At 45.0% G+C, this 13,434-nt stretch overlaps 1 protein-coding gene across 5 annotated transcripts in view; it reads left to right on the top strand.

Moving 5' to 3' along the window:
* LOC120054646 (rab GTPase-activating protein 1-like) overlaps positions 1–13,434 on the top strand; it is a 168,455-nt gene that overhangs the window by 135,870 nt on the left and 19,151 nt on the right. For 4 of the 5 annotated variants that reach the window (XM_039002152.1, XM_039002153.1, XM_039002154.1 and 1 more), the window contains one exon: positions 10,494–10,622. In XM_039002152.1, coding sequence (XP_038858080.1) covers positions 10,494–10,622 — 129 coding nt within the window. Of the gene's footprint in view, positions 1–9,371; positions 9,685–10,493; positions 10,623–13,434 lie in introns of those variants that run through there. The other variant, XM_039002156.1, reaches the window with a different exon arrangement.

Consider the following 13,434-nt stretch of genomic DNA (forward strand, 5'->3'; position numbering starts at 1 on the left):
CACCTATTTACCAAGCATGTGACAAATACAATTTTATTGGATTTTGCCTTTTAGATCGCAATGAATAAGATTATATGGACAGGGGGACCTTTTTTTCCATTTTTTCCCCCACCTTTATTTAACAGGCGACCTGGCCAAGATAAAGCAAAGCAGTGCGACAGAAACAACAACACAGAGTTGCACATGGAATAAACAAGCATACAGTCAATAACAATAACCAGTGAGATATACCTGCTGGAGCGTGTGCTACGGGTGGGTGTTATCGTGACCAGTGAGCTGAGATAAGGCGGAGCTTTACCTAGCATAGACTTATAGATGACCTGGAGCCAGTGGGTCTGGCGACGAATATGTAGCAAGGGCCAGCTGACTAGAGCATACAGGTCGCAGTGGTGGGTGGTATAAGGGGCTATGGTAACAAAATGGATGGCACTGTGATAGACTACATCCAATTTGCTGAGTAGAGTATTGGAAGCTATTTTGTAAATGACATCGCCGAAGTCGAGGATCGGTCAGTTTTACTAGGGTAAGTTTGGCGGCGTGAGTGAAGGAGGCTTTGTTGCGAAATAGAAAGCCGATTCTAGATTTGATTTTGGATTGGAGATGTTTGATATGAGTCTGGAAGGAGAGTTTACAGTCTAGCCAGACACCTAGGTATTTGTAGTTGTCCACGTATTCTAGGTCAGAACCGTCCAGAGTAGTGATGCTAGTCGGGCGGGCGGGTGCAGGCAGTGAACGGTTGAAAAGCATGCATTTGGTTTTACTAGCATTTATGAGCAGTTGGAGGCCACGGAAGGAGTGTTGTATGGCATTGAAGCTCGTTTGGAGGTTTGTTAACACAGTGTTCAAAGAAGACCTGATCCTACCTCAGCACTCTGAGAAGATTTTTTGACCTCCAAGATTGACACGGTGCTAAGGTTCATATGGGGCAGCAGGTAGCCTAGTGGTTAGAGCGTTGGGCCAGTAACCAAAAAGTTTCTAAATCGAATCCCCGAGCTGACAAGGTAAAATTCTGTCGTTCTGCCCCTGAACAAGGCAGTTAACCCACTGTTCCTAGGCCGTCATTGTAAATAAGAATTTGTTATGAACTGACTTGCCTAGTTAAACAAAGGTAGAAGTTGCTCTTAACTACAGACCTAGGATTAGTTCACCCAGCCCCAAATCCTAACTAATTGGTAGATCAGACTCAAGATACGGATTCCCAACCACTCTCTTATTTAGTAACCTTTTCACTGAAACACTTATCTGCAATGTTGAGTAATACAGAGTAAATGCATGGAAGGAGTGTCTGCTATGTCAGTCAGTATATGATGTAATTGGCTAGAATATGGAGGAATGTGGTGTGAGAAAGTGGAATAGTTTGCATATGTCTCCCTCTGCAGTCCATAGACTGTACTGCAGGGGGGAGATGAGACGTAGACAATGCATTCGGGAAAATATTCAGACCCCTGGACTTTTTCCACATTTTGTTGCCTTATTCTAAAATTGACAAAATAAAATATTTTCCTCATCAATCTACACACCCCATAATGACAAAGCAAAAACAGGTTTTTAGAAATCCCTTGATCATCCTTGATGTTTCCACAACTTGATTTGAGGCCACCTGTGGTAAATTCAATTGATTGGACATGATTGGAAAATGCACACACCTGTCTATATAAGGTCCCACATTTGACAGTGTATGTCGGAGCAAAAACCAAGTTTCTCAATACTTATGTAAATGTGATATTTCAGTTTTATTTTTAAATTGCAAAAATGTTTTTTTTTTTTTACTGTTTTTGCTTTGTCATCATGGGGTATTGTGTGTAGATTGATGAGAAAAACAAACAATTCAATACATTTTAGAATAAGGCTGTAACGTAACGAAATGTGGAAAAAGTCAAGCGGTCTGAATATTTCTTGAATGCACTGTACATTATTCTAATATTTCACCAACATGGTACTTTTATACACAGTATTACGTGACATAAATGTTGTTTGATATACACATTGCCCATTAAAAGGTACTCAGACATATACGATATACAGTTGAAGTCGGAAGTTTACATACACCGTAGCCAAATACATTTAAACTCAGTTTTTCACAATTCCTGACATTTAATCCTAGTAAAAATTCCCTGTCTTAGGTCAGTTAGGATTACCACTTTATTTTAAGAATGTGAAATGTCAGAATAATAGTAGAGAGAATGATTTATTTAAGCTTTTATTTCTTTCATCACATTCCCAGTGGGTCAGAAGTTTACATACACTCAATTAGTATTTGGTAGCATTGCCTTTAAATTGTTTAACTTGGGTGAAACGTTTCGGGTAGCCTTCCACATGCTTCCCACAATAAGTTGGGTGAATTTTGGCCCATTCCTCCTGACAGAGCTGGTGTAACTGAGTCAGGTTTGTAGGCCTCCTTGCTCGCACATGCTTTTTCAGTTCTGCCCCAAATTTTCTATAGGATTGAGGTCAGGGCTTTGTGATGGCCACTCCAATAACTTGACTTTGTTGTCCTTAAGCCATTTTGCACCAACTTTGGAAGTATGCTTGGGGTCATTGTCCATTTGGAAGACCCATTTGTGACCAAGCTTTAACTTCCTGACTGATGTCTTGAGATGTTGCTTCAATATATCCACATCATTTTCCTCCCTCATGATTTTCCTCCCTCATGCCATCTATTTTGTGAAGTGCACCAGACCCTCCTGCAGCAAAGCAGCCTCACAACATGATGCTGCCACCCCCGTGCTTCACGGTTGGGATGGTGTTCTTCGGCTTGCAAACATAACGATGGTCATTATGGCCAAACAGTTCTATTTTTGTTTCATCAGACCAGAGGACATTTCTCCAAAAATATGATCTTTGTCCCCATGTGCAGTTGAAAACTGTATTCTGGCTTTTTTGTGGCGGTTTTGGAGCAGTGGCTTTTTCCTTGCTGAGCGGCCTTTCAGGTTATGTCGATATAGGACTCGTTTTACTGTGGATAGAGATACTTTTGTACCTGTTTCCTCCAGTATCTTTACAAGGTATTTTGCTGTTGTTCATTGGATTGATTTGCACTTTTCACAGCAAAGTACGTTCATCTCTAGGAGACAGAATGCGTCTCCTTCCTGAGTGGTATGACGGCTGCGTGGTCCCATGGTGTTTATACTTGCACACTATTGTTTGTTCAGATGAACGTGGTACCTTTAGGCATTTGGAAATTGCTCCCAAGGATGAACCAGACTTGTGGAGGTCTACAATTTCTTGTATAGGTCTTTTGATTTTCCCATGATGTCAAGCAAAGAGGCACTGAGTTTGAAGGTAGGCCTTGAAATACATCCACAGGTACACCTCCAATTGACTAAAATTATGTCAATTAGCCTATCAGAAGCTTCTAAAGCCATGACATAATTTTCTGGAATTTTCAAAGCTATTTAAAGGCACAGCCAACTTAGTGTATATAAACTTCTGACCCACTGGAATTGTGATACAGTGAATTATAAGTGAAATAATCTGTCTGTAAACAATTGTTGGAACAATTAGTTGTCATGCACAATGTAGATGTCCTAACCGACTTGCCAAAACTATAGTTTGTTAACAAGAAATTTGTGGAGTGGTTGAAAAACGAGTTTTAATGACTCCAACCTAAGTGTATGTAAACTTCCGACTTCAGCTGTACATGATATATGGTGTTTTGGGTCCTGTCTAGCTTTTAATCCCAGCTACTCACAGCCCATCCCACCTATCTCCACCTGTTAAATAGTACTATGGCGCCGGAGGGGATGGCTGCCGTTTTATGGGCTCCTAACCAACTATGCTATTTTGTGTGTTTTTTTGCATTGTTTGTAACTTATTTTGTACATAATATTGCTGCTAACGTCTTTTTTGACCGAAAAGAGCTTCTGGATATCAGAACAGCGATTACTCACCTCAAACGGATATTTTTTCTTTAATGAGTCCGACGCAAATGATATACTGCTCCTCCAAGACAAGGCCCAAATCCCCGTCATTTGTGTGAAGAACAGACAGAAATACAGGGGGCGGAGATCGGGGTGCCTTGTGAGAATTTGTCAGCGAGTGGGTAACCTGCCTCTACCATCCGTTCTATTGGCCAACGTGCAATCACTGGAGAATAAACTGGATGATCTCCGTTCAAGACTATCTTACCAACGGGACATTAAAAACTGTAATATCTTATGTTTCACCAAGTCGTGGCTGAACGACGACACAGATAATATACAGTTGGCTGGGTTTTCCGTGCATCGGCAGGACAGAACATCTACGTCTTGGAAGACGAGGGGTGTGTGTCTATTTGTCGATAACAGCTGTTGCACGATGTCTAATATTAAGGAAGTCTCATGGTATTGCTCGCCTGAGGTAGAGTACCTCATAATAAGCTGTAGACCACACTATCTACCAAGAGAGTATTCATTTATATTTTTAGTAGCCGTATATTTACCACCAAAACTGATGCTGGTACTAAGATCGCACTCAACGAGCTGTATAAGGCCATAAGCAAACAAATAAATGTTCATCCAGAAGTGACACTCCTAGTGGCCGGGAACTTTAACCAATTTACCTCATTTCTACAAGCATAACACGTGCAACCATAGGAGAAAAAGAAACTTGACCACTTTTACTCCACACACAGAGACACATACAAAGCTCTCCCTCGCCCTACATTTGACAAATCTGACCATAATTCTATCCCCCTGATTCCTGCTTACAAGCAAAAACTAAAGGCAACATCCACACTGAGCTAAAGGCTAGAGCTGCCGCTTTCAAGGAGCGGGACACCAATCCGGACGCTTATAAGAAATCCTGCTTTGCCTCAGATAAACCATCAAACAGGCAAAGCGTCAATACAGGACTAAGATTGAATCCTTCTACACCGGCTCTGATGCTCAACGATGTGGCAGAGCTTGCAAACTATTACGGTCTGCAAAGGGAAACCCAGCCACTAGTCTGCCCAGTGACGCGAGCCTACTAGACGAGCAAAAATCCCTTTTTTATGCTTGCTTCGAGGCAAGCATCACTGAAGCATGCATGAGAGCACCAGCTGTTCCGGATGACTGTGTGATTACACTCTCCGAAGCCGATGTGAGCAAGACCTTTAAACAGGTCGTCGACATTCACAAGGCCGCGGGGCCAGACAGATTACCAGGACGGGTACTCAGAGCATGCGCGGGCCAACTGGCAAGTGTCTTCACTGACATTTTCAACCTCTCCCTGACCAAGTCTGTAATACCTACATGTTTCAAGCAGACCACCATAGTCCCTGTGCCCAAGAAAGTGAAGGTAACCTGCCTAAATGACTACCGCCCCGTAGCACTCACGTTGGTAGTCATGAAGTGCTTTGAAAGCCTGGTCATGGCTCACATCAACACCATCAGCCCAGAAACCCTAAACCCACTCCAATTCGCATACTGCCCCAACAGATCCACCGATGACGCTATTTCAATCGCACTCCACACTGCCCTTTCCCACTTGGACAAAAGGAACATCTATGTGAGAATGCTGTTCATTGACTACAGCTCAGCGTTCAACACCATAGTACCCACAAAGCTCATCACTAAGCTAAGGACCCTGGGACTTAACACCGACCTCTGCAACTGGATCCTGGACTTCCTGATGGGCCGCCCCCAGGTGGTAAAGGTAGGCAGCAACACATCTGCCACGCAGGTCCTCAACACGGGGGCCATCAGAGTTGCATGCTTAGTTCCCTCCTGTACTCCCTGTTCACCCACGACTGCGTGGCCAAGCACGACTCCAACACCATTACGTTTCCTGACGACATAACAGTGAGATGAGACAGCCTATAGGGAGGAGGTCAGAGAACAGTCTCTCCCTCAACGTGATCAAGACGAAGGAGATGATCGTGAACTACTGGAAAAGAGGGCAGAGAATTTCAGTTTCCTTGGTGTGCACATCACCAACAAACTGTTATGGTCTAAGCACACCAAGACTATCGTGAAGAGGGCACGACAACACAATTTTATCACCCAGACTATTTACATTGACCCCCCCATTAGTTTTTTACAGTGGTGCTACTTGCTGTTTAATACCTATGCATATTCACTTCACCCCTCAACTAACCTGGATATAATATCCAAACAATATTTGTAGTTTTCCAGTGCAAAACATTTTAACATTTCCTGCCACATGCTCTGAATAAAAGTGTTTTATGAAGCTTAGATAATATCATGAATCTAGTATCAATCTCATTACATTTTACAAAAAATGAAATGTTATTATTTTTTGTACATTTTGTTCCCCTTCAACTATAGTGGCGAAATACAATGAAACAACAAATCAGGATATCGAATGATGCGCTAAATCGGCTAAATACTATATTGTTAGCAGATCCGTTTATGATGGTAGTATCACTCTACTTGTTTTGATGCCACCACGAGTGTTGGGATAGGAATGGCATTGCCGAGCTATCCGTATCATGCCGGGATCTTAAGGAGGTCACATTGATTTCAATTGGCAATATTTCACTGCGATTTAGGCCAAGTTGATGCTGCACAATGTTGTTCTAGAATCAAGGAGCATGTAGGGATGCATGGTGCTGCGTTTCTCCTTTGATTCAACACCGTAGTGCCAGGGCATCGCAAAGACCAATCTCCCCTTTGTATCAGAGTACTCTGCTATTTCTGACGGATGCAGGTTGCGTGTATGTTGACAACAAAGAACGACACTCAATTGGTTGGACATTGTTCCGTTTTTTTAAGATGGACTATGTAAATGATTTTGGAATGTACAATGGTCTCTATTTGAAAACCTTGCAATTAAACCTGCAAATAAAGCTAGGGTGGCTTGTTTGAATTCGATTTTCTTAGCTCGTCATGATTGCACTGCGAATGTGACTTTCCCATGTGATTCCGTTGAATCACTCAGAGGGGAAATGGGTTTCAGTGAGGATAACAGTCAGGTCCACAGAAACCTACTGTATCCTTCTCTTCACACTACATCACACCCTCAGGTGGAAAGGGACATTTAGAGAGGGAGTGATGGAGAGGTGGATGTCTTCGCTATTAATGAGAGCAATAAAAGAGAGAGCGAGGGAGAGAGTGATAGAGGAAAAGACAACAGAAGAGAGAGAGGGAGATGAAAGAGAAAGTGCTTTGTGGGAAGAAAGCATGTGTGACGTGAACTAGCAGCTACTGGGAGGGCTATGGTCGTAGCTCCTTCTGTTTGAGCTGATACACTGTCTCTACACAGTCTCTCCTCTGGGATGATACCCCTATTACATTCTGTTTGATTTTACAAAGCCTCCGGCAACAGCAGAGTAGTGCTTTCATGCCAATAACGTGTGTGTGTGTGTCTGTGTGTGTGAGAGATTGTATATGAAAAAGGGAGATACCATGAGGATGGCGATAAAAGTGTATATTTGAGGGCGTGGGTAGAGTAAAGGGGTTCCACTGACTCTTTTCTATTGGTCAGGTATGACGGCATTCTCCCCCCTGAGGCCCCCCCCTCCCTCTCTCTCTCTCCCCCCTCCCTCTGTGCACTTGCCCTCCCCTGCCTGTCTGCCGTAGTCCATTTGGAGCGCACAGCAGCGGCAGTAGCATCTGTTAGCGGTTAGCCATTAACAGCAGTGCTGAAAAGGGGGGAGGCCCCGTTACATTTGTTTTCAGTGATGTCTACCACGAACGCATCAACCCACGGACCCCTCTCTCACTCCCCTTCCCTCCCCCCCTCCTCCTGTCCTCCTTCCCTCTCTACTCCCCCTCGTCTTCTAGCACCTCTCCACCTCAGTGTTTCGGTCACATGCTCCATGTCTCTCTCCCTCCGTGTTTTGCGCGCATGCTTAGCCGTCCGCCCGCCCAGCCCCAGACCAGACTTCTGCATTGGAGCAGCACGAGCAGCAGGGTTAGCCATTAGCTGTTAGCATTGCAGGCCTTTTAGGTGGTGAGTGCTATAGGAGGGAGGAGGGAGCACTAGCGTGGTTTGCTTCTCCGCCTGCCTCGCCTATCCGTGACCTGACCTGTGGCTCCAGGGGTCCCCTGCACTCCTGTTTGGCAGAGGCTTTGGACACAGCAAATGGACCCTCCTGTTCTGCAAAGGACCTGGAAGTAAACCTTTACTTTGACCGGAAGGTATTCTACCCTGGCTGTGTTTTGTTAGGAAAGTCTACTCTGCTGGAGCTCTTAGGTGAAGGAGTCCCTTTTTTGAAGCCTTGCTGTTTCTGCGAACAGAGGGCAGGGACTGTTTCAGTGCTCCTCTGTGGAAGTGAAGGATTTCCTGAAGAAGAGAGACCCACACAGGCTTGTGTGCCCAGTGTCCTGCTTAAGCTCACTGCCAGAGCCATCCTCTCGCCTCTCCCTGATCTAATGTGATCTCCAGCACCACGTCTGTTTCCTCTCTGACTCTTGAGTCACCATGAGGACCATTCAGCTGTGCACAAACGCGGCTCCAAGACGTCACATTCGGGACGGAAGCAGCTTCTGCCTAAGGCTGTGTGACTGATAGAAACACACTTAAACATAACAAGATTTAGTCTCTTCCTCCCCTCAGCTTCCGAAGTGTTTTACATCAGAAAGGACCGCTCGGGTGTAAAGGGACAACATCATTTGGAAGGGATTTTTAAAGATGGATTTTTGAAGCAAACTCAATCCATCTACTTTGCCTGCTGTGGCCTGTATGTATTTATCGTTACCGCAGGACTGGTGATATAAAAGTACCCTGCTTTCTTTGATGTCTTTTCTCATTTATGCGAAGTCCTGGGCATAGGGGCTTGGTTGTGAGAGAGGGATTCTCTTCTCTTTGAAGGAGGAGAGTGGAGGAGAATAAGTGGAAGACTCATCACCTGTCGTCTGTTTAAACCGACTAACCGCGTGCCGTCTGTTTTGCTGCTAGGCAACGGCATGCCCATATTTAGAATTTCGGGGGAAAAAGCAGTGTGAAACAGGATCGGTATCCAGAACTGTGACTGTGTAATATTTCTTTGGCTATATCACAGTGATAGCACCCCATATCTACGCTATGCTGGATGCTCTGGTCAGTTGTGAGGTAGGGACTATAGTGTTATCAGGCCTAGGGGCTGTGTCGGCTCTCTGACAGTGGTGCTTACTGAATGGACACGATGAACCAAACAAACTTACTGATTCTCTATGCTGCTCAAACCCGCTGGATCCTCTCTACCTTTTGAAAATAATTGTGTTTATGGTCTATTTTTGCCGAGTTTGAATTATTATTATTGGGGATGACAGTCTATTGAGAGAAGCTCCCATCCAACACGTCACTGTGTGTCACTGCCCGGAATGATCGACCTGTTATTTTCCCCTGAAGATCACCGCTGTCATTTGTAAAGTTTGCATTGCTAAACAGCCAAAGAAAAACATCTTTGCTGGACTCTGACCTCAAGTTTTTGCCCGGGTTGACTGACCCTGATACGAACTTGTCCCGGCTACATCCACGTTTTCGGACTGCACGCTGGAGTCGCCCTGCACCCTGGCCACCCTGGCCCCAGAGCGGGATCCTCCCTCTCGCTCTCCGCCCTCCTCTCCCTCCCCCTCTCGCTCTCCGCCCTCCTCTCCCTCCATTTCCCCCACCACCCCACCCTCACCCTCGGTGATGACGCCAGCGGTGCGGAAGGGCAGCTGTGGGGCAGAGGAAGGGGGTTCAGCGGAGGAGAAGGCTGGGGAGACGGACTCTGTCTGTAAGGTGATGGGGCTCCTGGGGATGGGCCACCGCCTCTTCGTTCCCCGACTACTGGCGGTGAGACTGGGACAGGGACTGAGACAGGATAGGTGGGCGGTGGGTGGGTGGACAATCTTACCCTGCCGAGGGCTACTGCAGGCGTAAACCTTTTTCTCAATGCAGTTATGTTTCAAAATGCTTTCATAATGTATTTATATTGTTGAATTGCTTATATTGTTGAATAACTTGGGCTGTGTGAGTCTAATTTTGGATCATCGTTATGACAATGCATCGGAATGCCAACGGGTGGCGCTATTAGTTATTGCCATGGTAGTCAACCTGTTCTAACTCTGTTGGCATGTGACACTAACCGATATGTTGGATCAAAGTACTATTATTGCAAAATACTACTATTACAGACAGAGTTTGATATTATAGTGTCATGTTTTCAGACTTTCTGTTGTGCAGGGAGCTAAACTTGTTCTGGGTGCAAAACAAAAAATTCTGCAACATCATACTATACCGTAATGTCTTATTCCTTCTTCAATGCTCCTGAGTGGCGCAGCGGTCTAAGGCACTGCATTTCAGTGCTAGAGGCGTCACTACAGACCCTGGTTCGATTCCAGGCTGTAGTGACGAGTCCCATAGGGCGGCGCACAATTGGCCCAGCGTCGTCCGGGTTAGGGTTTGGCCGGGGTAGGCCGTCATTGTAAATAAAGAATTTGTTCTTAACTGACTTGCCTAGTTAAATAAAAAATAAAAGCCTTTGCTTTACCTTTTCAATACCCTCTATAATAAACGGGTGCACAGTTTGGGCCAAACACAAAGCAGATTTAAAGTAATGGATACTATATATACCCTGTTCTCTTCTTGTCTTTTCCCCACAGACGTCTAAGGAAGACTTGCTCCAGGCTGACTTTGAGGGAGCACTGAAGTTCTTTAGGGTCCAGCTGCCGAAGCGCTACCGGGCTGCGGAGAACGCTCGCAGGCTCATGGAACAGGCCTGTAGCATCAAGGTAGGAACAATTTATTCGGTTTTCCGTTCCCCTGCAATGCACACACTGCACCGACCACTGGTCCAAAATTGAGCTCTGCTCAGAAGCTTATGCGTCCGACTGTGCGAAATCCGGTTTTTATTTTCATAGATGTGGAATTGTTCAGCCTAGTTGACTAGGCCAGTCTGACTACTCAGCCAGGTTTGCTATCAGAGCCGAACAGATGATGATGATTCCTTGTGAACTTTTTTCCTTTATCTTCTATATCACGGGGCACACCACATCCGCAGCCTGTCTGTGTGTGGTTGTAATAGTAAACTGTACCTACATCCTCCCACACGGAGAATATAATGAGGTCTGTGGTATTTGGGGAATGTGCTGAGGTCAGGAGGAGGCCCCAGTGGCCCAAGGCTACCTGCCTGCACACAGAGATGACACCCACACACACAAAACACATATTGACGCCACACACACACACACACACATACATTCACATTCCTTCACACTCTTCACATACACTGCTGCTACTCTCTCTGTTTATTTTCTATGCATAGTCACTTTACCCCTACCGGTACCGGTGTACCACCTGTATATAGCTTCGTTATTGTTATTTTGTTTTACTATTTTTCCTTTAGTTTATTTGGCAAATGTTTCTTACTTTTTTTAAACTCTGCATTGTTGCTTAAAGGGCTCGTAAGTAAGCATTACACGGTAAGGTCTACACCCGTTGTATTCGGCGCATGTGACAAGTAAAATGTGATTTTGATTTACGCAGCAGCTCCCGTTAGTGTGTGTGTGCTCGCTTCGCAACTGTGTATAGGTGGCAAACCAGAAGGCAAGGGTATTTGTACTCTCACAGGAAGGAAGAAGAGCGAAATGGAAGAGCTAATTCTCTCCATCTCCACCCATCCTGTATATATATCCTCTCTCCCACCCCCCCTCTCTCCTGTGTATTTCTAACCACAGGATATCCTGAGTGTAGACACTGCATACGTTATTATGCAATTATTTTGTTGCACAAGCTTATCTCTGAAAGTTCCAGGAAGAAAATGATCTGCTAAATGTTCTGCTTTCAACTAAAATGTTTGAGTGATATTACGTCACCTTCTCACATACTAGACATCATGTAAAACACACGTACCGCAGGAGGCTGCTGAGAGGAGGAGGACGACTCAAAACGGTGGCTGGAATGGAGTGAATGGTATCAAACACATGGAAACCACGTGTTTTGATGAGTTCAATTACCATTCCATTTATTTCCGTTCCAGCCATTACTATGAGCCCGTCCTCCGACACCGTCATGCGAGTCCAGAGGATGGTTTGAGGCAGGCAGGCTCTAGGACCATGAGAGAGAGTCTGGGAGAGAGCTAGAGCAAGAAGGCGGGCCTTACAATGACAGACGTGCACAAGGTGAGCTGGACAGGTGAGTCAGCAGGAGTAGGAGAAGGAAATGGAGGACAACTCCTAATCTCTTTCGTTTTGATTCGGGCCAGACAGTCTGTCTCTGCTCTTTTTCGACCAGCATCAGTGTTTGATTCTGGATGAACTGTGCAACGAGAGAGAGACTTTACCTGGCTCGGCCTACTCCTGTGTTCTGTGACTCTGTCTTTCACACACACACACACACACACACACACACACACACACACTACTGCAAGACTGAAGACACAACGTGAAGCCAGTCTGCACTCTGAGCTTGCAAGGCTGTTTGTTTTGGTTTAGCTTCGACCATTTGAACCAAAGCGGAAGATATCAAATCGACTAGCTTCTAAAAGACATTCTCGACTGTGATTGCGGTGGGCCGTCAAGTCTCTTGGGAGCTAAAACGTGTAATAGGACCCTCTGATTGACTGGCTGTTAGGACTGATCTGGAGTCTGCTTCGGAATACAGGGGACTTTCCAAGACTCTGGGGCATGAATGAATTGCCTGATCAAAACGCATCCAGCAAGAGAGAATTAACTTACAGAGTGTGTGAGAGAGAGAGAAACGAGCCACAGCAGTAGCCCTCTCATCCTGGGATTTCAATTCCTCCCTTCATTTTCCTCTGAAGTGACATTGTGCCTGAGGTGTTTTGACCGAGAAGAGGCTCCAGAATTATCCACTCTATTTTTGCATCTTGTCCTTTTTGAACATGTTTTTTTCAAACCTATTTCATATTTTTGTGTAACGAAAACAGATTCTGTGGAAGGTGTGTGTGTGTCTGTCATGTGCCCGCGTGTGTGTTCACCGCTCTCAGGAGACAAGCTCATGGAGTGAGTGAGTGAGAGAGAGAAAGATAATTTCATTACAGAATTTGGTGTCATTGGAAGCACAGTGTCTCCCGGCGACCACAACCATCATACCCTGTCAATGGAACTGCACTTCATCAAGCTCTGCGTTGAATCAGCTGATACACCTCATTAATATGTCCACGAGAGCCAACAAAAGGAAAGCTAGCTTGCCTGTTCACTTTACTTTGTCCTTTCATTTTTTTGTTGATGTCTAAAGCGGATCAACTTGATTTGCTAAGCAGCTTAGGAGTCAAGTTGATCACCTGCTAGTTGGGGAGTGAAGCATTCTACGAGTAACAACCCCACAGGATTATGGGGTGGAATTTGAATTTCACAGCCCTAACACTCCAAGGACAACGTTGAGGAAACTTCAAGACAGTTCCAGGACAAAAAGAGGACATAAAAAGGTCTTGAAAGGCCTAGCATTAAAGTCCATTCAAAACCAACTCGGGATACCCACTGAAGGCGCTTGATTTGATTGATTAATCTAGTTGCGGTTATTACATTTCTTCTGCCTGCTTTCAAAATTCCTCTGGGAGAAAGTTTCAGGTTCAGGTGTTTC

This window comes from Salvelinus namaycush, chromosome 10, assembly GCF_016432855.1.
Source record: "Salvelinus namaycush isolate Seneca chromosome 10, SaNama_1.0, whole genome shotgun sequence".
Taxonomy (NCBI): domain Eukaryota; kingdom Metazoa; phylum Chordata; class Actinopteri; order Salmoniformes; family Salmonidae; genus Salvelinus; species Salvelinus namaycush.